The sequence below is a fragment of the Besnoitia besnoiti genome, chromosome III, assembly GCF_002563875.1.
Source record: "Besnoitia besnoiti strain Bb-Ger1 chromosome III, whole genome shotgun sequence".
Taxonomy (NCBI): Eukaryota; Apicomplexa; class Conoidasida; order Eucoccidiorida; family Sarcocystidae; genus Besnoitia; species Besnoitia besnoiti.
Window position 1 is genome coordinate 2,324,957 of NC_042358.1, and position 14,595 is coordinate 2,339,551.

At 55.1% G+C, this 14,595-nt stretch overlaps 2 protein-coding genes across 2 annotated transcripts; both read right to left on the reverse strand.

The window, feature by feature from the left end:
• Positions 1-151: 151 nt before the first annotated feature.
• BESB_046300 (uncharacterized protein) lies at positions 152-4,236 on the reverse strand (the record flags this gene model as incomplete). Its single annotated transcript, XM_029363081.1, has 8 exons — positions 152-338; positions 840-1,048; positions 1,549-1,685; positions 2,145-2,266; positions 2,450-2,489; positions 3,152-3,314; positions 3,495-3,541; positions 4,206-4,236. The coding sequence occupies 8 exons, from the start codon at positions 4,234-4,236 to the stop codon at positions 152-154; spliced, it is 936 nt and encodes a 311-aa protein (XP_029220447.1).
• A 300-nt stretch (positions 4,237-4,536) lies between these two features.
• On the reverse strand, positions 4,537-13,040 carry BESB_046310 (uncharacterized protein; the record flags this gene model as incomplete). Its single annotated transcript, XM_029363082.1, has 13 exons — positions 4,537-4,700; positions 5,072-5,165; positions 5,651-5,797; positions 5,993-6,160; positions 6,434-6,552; positions 7,154-7,304; positions 7,602-7,671; positions 8,035-8,162; positions 8,572-8,685; positions 8,937-9,125; positions 11,053-11,229; positions 11,700-11,898; positions 12,346-13,040. The coding sequence occupies 13 exons, from the start codon at positions 13,038-13,040 to the stop codon at positions 4,537-4,539; spliced, it is 2,415 nt and encodes an 804-aa protein (XP_029220448.1).
• Between the last annotated feature and the right edge of the window lie 1,555 nt (positions 13,041-14,595).

A 14,595-nucleotide genomic window follows, 5' to 3' on the forward strand; every position in this document is an offset into this window, starting at 1 on the left:
CATTTGAAGACCGGGTTTTATAGTGGCTTCGGTGAGCACAGGCGTTGCCGTACCGTGGCAAGGCGAAGGCGAAACTCCACTTCCGCCACAGGGCAGCACGCGCCGGACGCCGGGGCCAAGCACTCGGTCAAGCGGCTGTGTGTTGGCCTGCTCAAGGGGGGTTCTCTGAAGGCGCTACACCACGACGGGGAGATTGATCGCGCGGGGCGGTGACGTAGTGACGCAGATTCGACGACGGGGGCTGGGGTTTGAAAGGAGCGTTGGCTCCGTAGGCGACGGGGAGTCCGATGGAGTTGCTGTCGGGGATGTACTGGGAGGGGCGCCGCTCCGCCGTGGTTCTGAAAAACATCAACTAGCACACGGCGATCGCGTGCCGTGTTTCTATTGGCACGTGTCGCCGGCCGGGGCGGTAAACACAACGTTGCGCGCCATAGCTGGGCAAGCAGCGAAGTCTCGCGCCGCTTCCTCCAACCTCCTTTGAGGCTCGCGTGTGAAGCCAGCTGCGTCTGGACCATGACCCGCTCTCATTTCTGCGGCTGCTCGTGCACGCGAGGGATGAAAAGAGCCCAGGGTACCCCGCCCACGCTCGCCCGTCCAACACACGCGCGGCTGCTCTCATTCCGGCAGATTCTCGGGGCTGGCTGCCGGAGAGCCCCAAACCCTAAACCCTGTGAAGTTCTGGCTCCCACGCAGCCACGCAGAGGCAGGTGCACAGCGAGGTGTGCGAGCCCGCGGCGTTCTGCTGGCTGGATTGACGGCAAAGAGGGAATGCAGGTATCTGTCGTACGGTCTGCAGTTATGGGCTCATGAAAAACCTCCGCTGGCAGCAGCAGCCTTACCGGAAGGCTGTTTGTTCCCGCATGTCTTCCAGTGCGCGTCGCTTGGCCGCAACAAGAGTCCGATCGCGCTCGACTTCCTTCTCAATCAAGGCGTACAGTTCTTCTTCAGCATTTGGAGTCGCAGGACGCCCAAAATACACATTTCTCCGGGCTTCATCTACACGCCGCGCTGTTGCGTTTTGGAGCTCTTTCAGCTTCGGCAGATAGTCCTGAGAGCGTTGTCACGCACACGCGCCACCGCGGCTACTCTCAGAGTGCGAACATCCTAGAGATTCCTACCCCGCGACCGATGCTGCGGTGTGTACAGAGGCGCACAGGCTTGCACATGCTACGAGAATATGTGGTTTATTGGCGCACACGATTTGATGATGCTTGTATATTAGCAGCTAAAATGTCAATCAAGCATGCGAAATATAGGTTTTCCATGAAATCTAGTTGGAAAAAAAGGCCTGATAGCACTACCGTGCTATCAGGCCTTTTCTTATACAGTCCCAGCAGTAGCGGTTAAACCATAGAAAAGTCAAGTATTTTTCCATGCATACCAGGCATCGGCATCCAGTCGTGTGCGAGCTCAATCCCCGGCGTCAGCTCATTCTTGAGAGTCGGATGTCGGCCATTTTGTTTCATGTGACACAAAACAACCCCAAAGCTTTGGAAGGACGTGCGGCATATTACTGGAATCCCGCGAAAGAATTTCATGCTTCCTCACCTTATACAATGTCAACTCAGAAAGCGTCACCTTCATGCGGCGGTTCATCTCAAGCAATTTTCCGTGGAGCCTTAGAATCTCGTTACGGACGTGGAGCGCAGCGTCACGCTCTCTCTCCGCTCTCGCTTTTTGTTTCTCTGAGCAGGCAACGAATGCCAGGGCGACACAACTCTGGCTTCGGGGAGCTCGCATGCGCTCCAGCGCGTGGCTGCAGCCCGCAGCAACTCCCTCGAAGTTTAGAACTGAAATTGAAGATTCGGGAAAGCTGAGTGCACTCCTGCGATGCTCAAGCGGCAAAGGAGGAGCACAGGGCCGCGCGCTAGCCACGGGCCCCAGGGGCGAGAAATGAAGAATAGTCTTAGTTGGGCAGCTCGATGGAAGAGTCGCAACCCTAAAACAAAGTGACGCAGTCTAGCGCAACAAAGACTGTCTAGCAGTTGTGCTGGTTGAGGCGCGAAAAGAAAGCGAATCAAAAGCTGACGTGTTGACTTCCCTCACAACCGAGTCTTCGACAGCTAAATATCTCCTGGATGAGTGTATGTTCGCGAACAAATGTCAATCAAGCATGCGAATCTTAGGCCTGCCCTTGTGCTCACCGGTCAGCTCGGTGAGATCCTCGAGACGCAAGTCCTGATCCAGGAGTTCGATTTGCCGGCCTCTGAACCGCTTCACGAGGAGGCGGTACTTGGCGTCCAGCGCCTCCATGTCGGGATCTTCTCTGCGTGCAAACTCGTCAGTTTCACACACGCGAGAGTGCATCTCCAGCAGAAGCCCTCCCCCCCCGTAGTCCCAGCCCACGCATAGTCAGGCCCCGCGGGCAGGTGAATCACCAGAAGACGCTGATAGACGTGGGCGTGCTGCCCTACGCATCTACAAGCGCTCTTCCAGGCGTGTGACTCACCCACTGAGCTCTTGCCACTGTCGCCCCTCCGTAGGATTCTCTGCAGGGAGAGCATACCGAGTGCGGCCGCAAAAAAAGGAACTGCATGCGGCACGAACGGCCAGTGACGCGCAGAGATGCTGAGGATCCGAATCCACAAAGCCAGCCACCTGGACCTCGACTCTGCACGCCGAGACGGTGTTGAGTGTGAAGAAGTATGCGCCACGCTGCCAGAATCTTTCTGAAGGCCCCCCTCCTGGAGTTTCTGCCGCCTAGCGTCTCTGTCACACGCCGCTTGGGACCTCGATGAGTCTACGCCCGAGAAAATGGTGTTCCAGTCGCGGCCGAGAGTATCCCAAAGTCCTTACGCGCCCAGACGCCTGCCATCGTGTCCTCGACACCGGCGCCACGTGTGGATCCTCAAGGCACAAGCACAAGGATATATGGAGATAAAAATATCTAGCCGTGCCCCGTATCTATCTATCTATCTATCTATCTATCTATCTATCTATCTATCTATCTATCTATCTATCTATCTATCTATCTATCTATCTATTTATCTCCCTATATAGTCATATACGTGTAGGTAGGTGCAGGCGTTGAGATAGAGGGGTCTAGCGGAGGCCGACGATTCAGCGATCTCCACCGAGGAGTTACAATGGGATCCTCGCCAATGTTCTCTCTTCTTACGCCTGTGCCCCCACCCCCCCACGGGCCGCTCACCTAGCTTGAAGCTTATGCTCTCTCCCAGCATCTTTTCCTCGTGGAGTTCCTTCTTCAGCTGTTCCACCTCAGCCGCCAGGGCGGATATTCCTTCCCCCTTCTTCTTTTTCACGATTAGCTGTCGTCGAACCTCTTGCAATTGAAGACGCACCGTATTCACATCCTGCGGACAAGAGCAGACCGCAGGCGATGACGGCATGCCGACAGAGAAACAGACTATATCGAATCGAGTGAGGCCGGTAGAAGAAAGCTGCGCGCTGCGAGAGGAAAAGCAGAAGAAATCGTTCTTGAAGATGCCGCTTCGGTCGTCGATCAACTCAAAGTTCATGTTGTCTCATCTTACCTTCTCTTTGTCAAACAAGGCGAGTCGGCTCTTCTTCTCTGTGCTCTCTGCAGACGCCACCCGACAAGCCCGGGCGCCAGTGAGCGCCCATGACTCCACCGAGGCATCGCGCAGCTAGAAACGGCAGGCCATGACGATCTGTTGCCTGCATATGCATGCTTCCTTCGACTGTGTGCTCCGCGCAGTGCTCTGCGACTACGAGTCTGTGCATGCGCCCTTAGACAGTCTCCACGATCGCTGCAGCCTCTGTAGCTCTGCAAGTCCCGGCTATGCGTGTCGATCTGTGTTGCGCAGCTCTTACACGAGTCCAGACAAGTAAACAGAGACAGTAGAGTCGCTAAAGTTTTACTGTTCTTAACAACTAATTTAGACTCATAATGCTGCAGCACCTCTGAGTGGCTCCAGACCGCAGGCGGCGAGCCGCGAGGACTATGAACCGTCGCGCTATACGGACGGAACGTCTGAACTTTCCTTCCCCTGCTTGCCGTGGGAATCAAGTCCTCCACAGAGCATTTTGTGAGGCGATCTGGGCTACTGCCGAACCCGCGTTCATCGACGCATCCCCCTGCGTGTGAACCCGTACCCAGCACGTTGGATTTCTCCCAAAGGATGCAGAGCTCGTCGTTCCTGCAGCGCGCCGAGACGAGCCAACGGAGCTCATTTGGCAGATGAACAGGCGACCGCCCAGCCAGCGTGCGAAGACATCTGCACCTCGGGACGTAGAGATGGAGACTCTTCGCATAGCTGGCTGCTTTTATAGTCCATGCAACGCACGAAAGACCTGATATCTTGTTCGCGGAAAGGCACAAAACATAGTCATATATATATATATATATATATCGCTATAAGTGTAGCCGTGGTGATAGAGACCTACATCTTAATAGAGATATACACATATATATGTATATTCCTAGATCGAGATAGATGTACAGGGAGACGGAGGGAAGTGTGTGAACAGGTGTATGCATCTGCAATGGGATACGAGCCTATTATGTCCTGTATTTCGCATTTGTGGCGCGTCCCTGTGAAGCAATCAAATTTTTTATTTGATTTTTTTTGCATGCCTGTCGATGAGCTGCACGCCGGTGAAGTTGCGCGACTCCACAGCAGTCTGGTAGGCGCGCTTGGTTTCCAGCATTTCCTTTTCTATGGTGTTAATCACGTTGTTCAACCGATCGATTTCTATCACGTTCTCCTCCATGAGGCCTGCCGAGAAGCCAACCGAGCACGGGTCGCTCATGATCAACTTCACGCTACAGCGCATCAAAAAGAGAACAATTTTCGGTCATTGCGGCAAGCCCCCGTATCCCGAGGTGCGCACAATAGAAAAATATAGTAAAACATACTGAAAACCCCAGACAAGCTCTTTTTCCAAGCAGCTCGCTGATCTACACGCGCACCCGCGTATAGGTCGAAGTCGTCACATACATACAAACAGATGTAAAGGCACAGATGCACGCGGCCATACAGCGAGCCGTCCTATGAGTGGCGGCTGGTAAAGATCGCTTCACTTTTGGCGGCTTTCCAGGGTGAATAAACTCTTTTACTTTCCACGTTTTTCAGTTCGAAGGGCCTACGGCTTTCCTCTTTGACCTTCTGAATGAGTCGAGACTGCTCAAGTCGCAGCCAGCATCTCTGTTCGACTTCCTTCTGCGTCTGCAGGGAGCGGCGCTGAGGCAGCAATGACGCGAAGAGACATCTCCCACAAACAATCTCTTTCTTCGGGCGCGGACCCTCCGCAGGGACGCGTCTTGCAGAGCCAGGCGCCCTCCCCCTCAAACGGATTCCGCACGCCCTCTGATTCACACTCCGTTTGTTTCTTGTGGCAGACAGATGCACCATGCTTCTTCCCGTCTCGCCACCAATAATCGTCGCGCCATTCTTTCAAAAACAGAGAGCCACGCGCTGTTGCTCGAGGACAACGACGGGTCGCGTAGTTCGCTGCCTTGAACTGACTTAATCTGGAGTGTTTCTATCCTTATGTGCCGCACCCGATGATACATGTTGACCCCTGTAACCGAGATAGATGCACGAGCTCGCCCTAGAGATACGCATACAAAAGACCATGGCCTCTGACTGGAATTGGCGAAGACAAATCTTGTCGGGAAGACCTCCGCTAGACACGCTTTCTATTATTGTGAATGCTGGAGTCTCACCTCGATCGCTTTCGTTTTGGCTTCTACTTGAAGCCGCAGAATGCCGACTTCGTTGGAAAGCACTTTGTATCTTTCAAGCATTTCTGCGACTTGCTGATCGGAGTTCTGCTTGAGCGTGACGTAGTTGTTGCACTCGAGGCGAATCAGCTCGGTTAGCCTCTGAAACTCCGCTGCCGACTTGCTCAACTCTCGCTTCTGCTTCTGCAGATGGCGCTCCTCTTCTCGCTAAGCGTGGCGTGCCCGCGCATGCAAGGAGAGCGACTCGCAAAAAATGCAACTCTGTCGCACGCGTGGCGCAGCGTTTTTCTGTATGCCTCGTGCGGGCGTCGATGGGGAACGCACCTTGATCTGCAGCGTCTGCTGCGTCTCCGTGACTCTCTGATGCGCCGCGGCGACTTCCCGCAGGAGTGTCTCTTTCTGCGCCGCGAGCGCCTTGACGTGCTGCGCCCAGGTGTCCACGTCTCCGCGCGTCGCGCTCGCCTCTTTCTCCAGCTCAAGCAGCTTTCTGAACTAAATAAGAAACCGCAAACGACAGACGCGGCAGGCGTGGCGCAACCCCGTGCAGACAGGCGGCTCGGCATCATGCAGGCGGGCGGCGGAAATGCGGCACCGTGGCGGCGTGCGTTGGAGGAGGCAGAGGCGCTGCGCGATGCGCCGCCTCGACTGCGCAGGAGGGGGACTTCGAGCGCAACGTGCCTGGAGCGATCTCCCCCGAGAGCCTCTCGATCGCACCCTCAATGAGAAAAAAGAGCTCGCAGGCCCCTTGCAGAACCGTGGACTCACCGCCATCTCGACTTCTTCGCTTCGCTCCTTTGTGTCGCTCTCCTGCAGAGCAGCGGGCGACGGACGCGACGATACTGTAACATAGAGACATGCGGACTCGTACCCGCGCGGCGGCGCCGCTGCAGATCCGCGATATTATGTTTTAAACACTCTTTACCGAGATGAAATGGCCGCCAGCGACGAGGGCAAGACTGTGAACGTGACTGTCAGTTTCCATGCCGCCATGCCGCCGCGTATGGGGAAGACGAGGCTTAAGGAATGCTAGGAGGCAGCGACAGCAATCCAGAAGCGAGTATCAGGCTGAGCGACTAATAAGGTCCTTGGCTGAAATATCCAGCGCGTAGACCGGGTGAAATTCGCCTGGCTTCTTGTCTTCTGCTCTTCTGACTGCCGAGTGCATAGGAGACTGCGAGCCTGCCCTAGTGCGAAAGCGAGCGGCTCTCTGTCGGTCTGGCTTCTCTCCCACTCACATGTTCAACAAGATTTTTCGAAAACGCATCCGTTTCTTGCCGGAGTACCTTCGCCTGCGCAACGGATTTGGTGCACCGTGATGTCAATCCATCGACACTCCCGAATAAGGGGGCCTCGCTGGATGCCGCAGACAGCAGCGGCGGGCGCCAGTGGGGAATGGAGTCCAGACGCGGGGCGTGCTCAAAGCTGAGAGAGTCTTGCCTGGGATCGTCAGAATCTCAACGACAAAGGAGATACCCCGCCGTTTACCTACCGTCTCTCTGGCCCTGTCGATCTCGATCTCCAGGCGCTTCTTCTCCTTCAGGCGATCCGCCTGCATCAAGTTGAAAACGTAACGTCCACGCACCAAAGGACTCGAGGTTCCTTTCCCCAACTTCTTTCCCTCCATCTCCCCGTCAAACTGAAGACAGGAAGCCTAGCCCAGTAGCGCCGAAAACGACTCTGCGCTCGCTCTGCCGTTGCCTGATAAGCTCCGGCTCCGTCACACAGAGGCGGAGTCGTGGATTGACCGCGCCGACCGAGAAGGGGGACGTCGAGAACGAGCTTCCTCATTCTCGGATAAAGGCATTCCCGCGCGACTGAGCCTCCCTTAACAGCACGCAGACGAGCTCTAAACCCTAAACACTAGCCGGCGTCTACGTATAGAAGCGGGATGCGCGTGTTCCCGCTCGAAAGCTGCCTTCGCGCTCACACGCACCTTGACGCTCTTCAACTCGGGGAGCTGAGCACAAATCGCGTCTCGAGTCGAAACCGCCTTCTTGAAGTCGCTGCGAAGACCGAGGCCGTCACCGGAAGCGCATCGACACACGCGGGAGCCCTTCGCAGTGGCTAATGAGGATTGCGCGCAGTAAAAGCCGCGAGCGAGACCCTCGCAACACCGACGCCCCAAGGGTCTTACGCCTCAGCCGCCGGCCTCGCTGGCTTCATCTACAGAAAGTTGGAGGACGCGTGCTTGCACTTCGGGAGATCTGGCGAGTGCAGGATCCGTGTATGCCGTTGCATGTCTTCGATTTCAGAAGGCTTCGCTTCTGCGTGCACTGCGTGGCTTTGGCGCGACTCTGCAGACCCTGGGGGCCTCTTCAGGCGGCACTCTTTCGAGCTCCGCAGTCACTCCTTTCTTCCAGGCTTACACTTTGGCTCGGTCAAAGCGGCTCCGGGTTCGGCTTGTGAGGTCGAGAATCCTTTTCAGTTCCGTCGAGTGCGCCTTCAGCTGAATTTCAGCTGCGCGCTTCGATTCCACTCCTTGCAGATACGCCATCTAACGGCCAGCAAATAACGCACAGGTGTATCTGCGCACGGTGGCGGAGTCCGAGCCACTCTGCCTGTCTCCTGGTACCTACCAGCAGCGTGCAGGCTACAGTTAGAGGGTTTAGTTGTTTGTGCATACATATGTATGTATGTGTACACATATGTATATATATGTTGGTATATACAGCTGCGAGCGCACCCCTTGACCGCGTAACTTGCACGTGTAAATCTACGTATGTATATATTTGTATACGTGCATACATGTGTATGTCTATATATGTTATGTCTACTACGTACGCATAGGTTGTTCGCCCATCCTTGTGAGTTTCCAGTGTGAGTTGCCGGTGAATTCGTGTGCGGACACAGACTCTGAAAAGACCCACGCCCTCCGCACCTCTGCAGCAGTGCGTGTCTCTCACTTTGGCAGCTTCTGTCTTGCCCATGACGGCGCGCTCGGCTAGCTCTGCGGCAGTCACTTCGTCTCGCTTGACTGTGACCTGAAGCATCGCTTCCTCCTTCTTGGCCTCCAGAGCCTTTCCATGCGAACGCACGCGACGCCACGCGCGCCCGAGACAGGAGCGACGGCATAGCGACAGGCACTGTGACACATGGAACGCACTGCCTTTATACGGGCCGCGCCTAGGCTACCTGCAACCCGCTCTCGCCGGCGCGAACAGCGAGACGCGCTCGAAGGGCCTATACCTGGAGACGTCGTCGCGCTCTCTGGAGTTCGCTGCGCCGCGTCCGCCTCGCCTGTGTCGGATTCATGTGCCTTGCAGCTTACTTGGAGTTTTTCGTTCGCCCCGGCTGACTTCTGCTCGAGTGCCTCGAGCTCCTGCGCCACACTCGCGGACTGGGACTGCATGACCTGCATCACTTGGTTAAACTGTTCAGCTTGTATTCGGAAGCGCTCGGGGTCCTGCGCAGCGATTTCCAGTTCGCGCTTGACGCCCTCCACCTGAAGCGCTGCTGCCTTCCTCCATAGCGGCCGGCAGGAGCAAAACACAAAATAACGCGAGCCACAAACCTGGACAGTCTGAGCCGGCCGCGTTGAAGCCCGTTTCAAAACAGTTAGGAGATACTTCCACACGCGTACGAGCTTCTGCAATTCCGTCAGCGCAGGCCTGAATTGTTTATTTATATATATCCATCAGTCTATACATATATATGTCAATACGTCTGCATATACAAACGTGCATATAACCATGTAACAAGAGAGGAGGGAACTTTATCGGAACGAAATAATGCCTCTTTCGGGCTGCTCATACGCCCGCAATATCGAGGATAAAGATATGTACAGAATTATGTGTATCTATACGTGCTACCAGGCGAAGTTCCGTTCGATTTAGCATGCGTGCGCCGCGCAACGAGATGAGCAAATCTACAGCTTCTGCAGACGTATGCTTTCCCACTCTTTGCAATGCACACGTCTCTAGGAAGGTCCCACAAGAAACCAAGAGAAGCGGCTTTGCTTCCTCTCAAAACACAGGAATGTGGAGTCTCAGTGGGCGGGTCACATTATCTGTGCATGCGCTTAAGAAACAATTTTATTGGATAGCACAAGCCGAGTTCTTTGACGGAACGACGGGGGGTTCTTAAAAGCATATCTGCATGCGCATATTTATAATATTCAAGTGGAATACGGCGCACATGCCTACTCACACGTCCTCAACTATACAAGACTATATACATAAATATATATATATATATATGCGGACGTGCTGTCGGCTTTCAGCTCACCGCAAACACTGCTACATTTGCACACAGGAGTAATACTCTGCCGTGTTCGTTGACGTTTGTATTTGACATTTCTATTTGCATGTAGTAGACTTTGCCAGCAATACGTGCAAACTTCGATTTGATTTCTGTTTGAATACGCGAGGCATCCAACTTGAATTACGTGGGCGTTGAGCCATATCACAAAACGGGTATTCAGCTCGTTATCTGGACTCTTCTCAATCTGCATTTATTTCTGCCTTACGGCCAGCTGTTCTCTCAAGCCTCCTTCTTTCGCTTCCATCGCGGCCTTTTGCTCCGCCAGTCTGTCTGCAGTTCGAGACGAGCGGATGAAGGCAATCGAACAGGCACACGCGCTGCATCTACTTGTAGCCTGTCATGCCGCGCCCGTCGCGGCTACAAGAAAAGCGTCCTTCTCGCATTTGCCTAATTTTCGCGCTTTTCAAGCGTGCAAACAATAGGTTTCTATGATACACAAGTGCTGAGGTAACGGGCCCCTGCGTGTCCAGGGGAGATCAACAGACTGCATGGCAGCCCTCAGAGTTACATCGAAAAGTGGAAAAACAGCTCTCTGGATAGAGGTTGGAAGATGCGCCTTTCGGTTTCGATTAGGGAAACAGCAGCTGAGGGCGTGCTGTTCTCCAACGACTCAGAAGTGCCCAAGAGTGTGAAGAGAGGAGGGCACCCTCTGCTGGCTCACTGTTGATCTTCAGCCGCATATGTATTTCTTTCTAGAAGAAAAACAAAAGAACACACGGAGACAGCGAAGCTCCCGATTCAGAGAGAGGCGAGCTTTTTACACGCCAGGCTCCAGCGACTTCTTCTTGGGTTAAGACTCTCCTCGAACGCATGGCTCAGCAGTGCGCCGGCAGAAAAGAGTCTTGTTACGATATGGCGAAGAGTATACTTCCCGTATATATAGATATATAAATATAAATATTCATAGGTAAGTACACATTTTGGTCGCACCGTCGTGGCTTTGCTGGAGTAGGTACCCTACTCCTGTCCCCGCTGCTGTATTCTCAAGCATGTACCACTATCCAATCCGTACGCATGCAAACGTTGGTGCTTATAACTCTGTCCGGCTAAGCATCTTCCTTCACGCATTTCTGCGTGCAGATATATATGGAGGTCTGGATGTGTATATAGGTGTATGCGCCTACTTTGGCGCACTCGATTTCTGCGGCTGCGTTCTCAGTGAGGACGCCAAACGCTTGTCGGATTTCCTCTCTCCGGCCGACGAGGGCGTCTTCGAGACTCTTTTTCTCCTTCTTGAGCTCGCGAATCTGCAGCTTGAGAAGCTTCTCTGCATCCGCTGAGCTCTCGAGTTCCGCTTCTTTCTAGAGACATTCAGGAAAAGCAGCGCAATCCACATTCGCAGATTCAAATGCGCCGCATTTCAGAGATTCCGATAAAAGCCCTTCGCTTTTTCCGCCGAATACAGCAGGTGGCGCATGCAGGCGTGAGGACGTCGAACAAACGCTTGAGAGCGACGCCTTCAGGAAGGTGAGAACGTCTGAACATGATTGCCGTGCGTTTCTCGACGCAAGCGATGTATCGGTCACAGCCCGCTTGCATTTGCACCTGACCCAGGCTATTATATTAGAAATGGGGGTTTGTTATACGTAGATATCCAGGGCTACTTGCTTCATGGTCAGCTGTGTATGTATTCTACACAAACACCTTTTGAGATAAGTGCGTTCTATTCGCAGGCGGGGGGGGGGGAGGGCGGACACGCAGAAGCGCCTGCGCCGCTGTTCAGTGCGCCGCGTGGGCCTCCAGGGCAACGCGGGCGGAAGGAGAGGCCTACGTCCTTCAATTTGCCCTGCAGTCTCTTCATTTCCATCTCGTGCTCCCGCGACTCTCGCAGCAGCCGCTCCAGTTCGCTCCTCTGGTCTTCGACGTCGCGTTTGAGGCAGGCCATCTGGGACACTGCCGCGCGCTCCTTCGTCAGCGCCGCCTGCAGCGCGACGTCAAGCTGGAACATCTTCTGCTTGCAGAGCTCCGTTCTGAGAAGACCGAATCGAACGGCAAACGCCACAGCGGGATGGCGCTGCGCCTGACGGATGGCCTTCGGCGCGCGAGCAAAGGGGAAACGACTCGAGAAGGCTCAACGCAACAGGCAGGCTGACGCTACAAGGCGGACAACACCACAGTTGAATGAAGAGAAAGCGGGCCAGAAGGCAAGCCAAGACGCAGAAAAGCCCCCAGCAAGCCCCGAAGGAGCGGCAGAGAGTGATGGGTCGCATGCGAGGGGAGTGCTGGTCGGACTAACGAGAGGAAACAGAGAGAGAGAGAAGGCATGCTCGTCCACGTAGAGCCTTCGAGTTTCACATTTCTTGCTCCTTTGCCCCCGGAGAGAGTCGAAGCGGCTAGGGCGCGCGCTCGTCTCGTGGGCGCCGTTTCGTCGTGTGTGATAGGCCCCAGCCGAGGCGCGTGAGCAGGCCCCCACTTACTCAGTTCGTCCGACAATTCCTTCCTCGCACAGCAGATCCAGAATGCCGCAGAGTTTCGCGGGCTCTCCAGACTCGAGAGGGGTTTCGAGGCGCTCGCCAGCCGCCATGCCGGTCTCTCCTTCGTCAGCGGATCCAGCGTCTACAGAGGAGCCTGCTCCCGCCGCACCCTCTGCGACCTCAGCTTCCTCCTTTCTTCTTCCACTTTCCTCTCTTCGGGGCAGGGCGGCCGCATCGCCGCCGGGGGCGCAGTTGCGTGGCACTGGACTGAGCGTCGGCGCAGGCCCTCCGTCCTCCGTCTCCTCTTTGACGGCCTCCGAGAGCGACGCCTCATCCTGCGCTTCCGTCCGTTCGCGCGGAGATATCCCACACGGGTTCGTGCACTCAAAAACCGGCAGAGGCGGCCTTCCGCCGGCGACCTCTGAGGAACTACCATACTCCCCCTTTGTGTCCGCGGCTTCTGTCGCCTCGCCGGTGCCGTCGGCTGCGTTTCCGTTGACCCCGTCATCCTCCGCAGTCTTCTCACCGTCGGCATCTTTTTCGTTGGCCTGACTCTCGTTGCGTTTTTCCGCCTCCTCGGAAGGCTGCTGGAAGGCAGACGACGAGACGCGAGGCGGCCGCAACTCATCGCCGTCGACTTCCACAGCTCTCTCGACTGTGCGCTGCCGTTCGTTCCTCGCCTCTGCTCTGGGCTCCATGGCGCCGAAGCAGGCCAAGGAAAGGTGCGCAAAATCTGCGTAGCTTCTCGCGGAAGCGAAAGATAGCTGTGAAGCAACCAGAAGACTGGGGTGCGGAAATAGCGGGGAGCATAGGGCAGGAAACGCGGCAAACACGAAACCTGGCTCGCGGCGGAGACTGAAAACGCTTAGAGACGCTGAAGACGAGAAGACGCGGCAACAGATGACTTTAGCAACCGCGCAGCTGGGACGGGACTGCTCATCCTAATCACTGGCAATCATTTCAACCGTGATATTGTTAGAGGCACCCTCGTCCTCTCCACGAATGAACCTGTCCATGACGATAGGCGGTAGGGACACAGTGAAGCCTGCAGACAGCGACGGCAGTGAAAAAAGGAGATCAGAAATGAAGACCGAGGGACTAACCGAGCAAAGTATCGGCTCAGGGCGAAGAACTAAGAAGAAAGGCCAGAGAAAAGGCAGCGGCAGCGAAAGTCGAAAAACGGAGGGGTGCGTTGCTTCAGCGCCGATAAACTAAAGTTTGAGCTGGGTTAGAGATGCAGGCCGCATCTCCTTTACGCAGAAGAACCGAAAGCTTATCAAAGAGGCCTGCCCATCCCAAAAAGGGCGCTTCAAGGCAGACAGCGGAGGGCGGAGGGGCGCACGAGGCGCGGTATATACCCTCGAGGGGAAGCCTCACACCGAATATCGGCAAAAGAGAATTCACAAGCAGAAAAAAATAAACGGACGTCGGCTCCTGAGGCCGCTACAGCGCGTTGTCTTGAGCTACGGTACACTGCAAAGGGACAACGACGCACTTATGAAGGAATCACTAGCAGGGCGAGTGCAAAGCCGAAGCGCCACACTGGACCGCACACGGCGGAAGCCGGTCACGGAAAGGATCGCCTACGTCTTTCCCAGGGTGCTGCGTTGAAAAGGGCAGCCATGAGAGAGATTTACACTCCATTTTTTAGAAGAGAGAAGCTACCTCTCTTTCCTTCACCCAAAAGGCTGTCCCATATTTTCTTTTCAAAGGACAATAACTGGGACCACGTAGTCTGTCGGGGTGTATGTACACGCCGGAGAGTGACCTGCTGCTTTCTGCCGTATCGCCTTAAATGGGAACGGTACCGTTTTCTTCTACACGATACTCGCGCCCGAGAAAAGGAGTCAGTCGGTCCCTTTTACATCTAACAAGGAATTTGAGTGCTGCCGGCACGCCGGAAAACAGAATGTCTTCTCCTTTCTTCCGCAGCAGAGCCGATGTGCCTAGGGCTGCCTCTGTTAAGTGTGCATACACCGGAAGCATACGGGGCTGGAGATATAATAGGGATAACTGCTTGCTCTGTCGGCCGTGATCGGTTTCAGCAAGTGTGTCCGCGTCGCCTGAGGCGTCCGTACCTATTGGTTCAATTGCCGTCGCCCGCCCTTCCTGCTTCCTCGTTTCCAGCGAAGCAGACATGCATTCCGTCATTTGCATGTTGCTCTTTGAGACTGCAGAGGAATGTGAGACGGTTTATCGCTCTGCCTAAGCGTCAAACGTCGTGCTTGCGCAAAGAATCCCGTGGGAGACTAG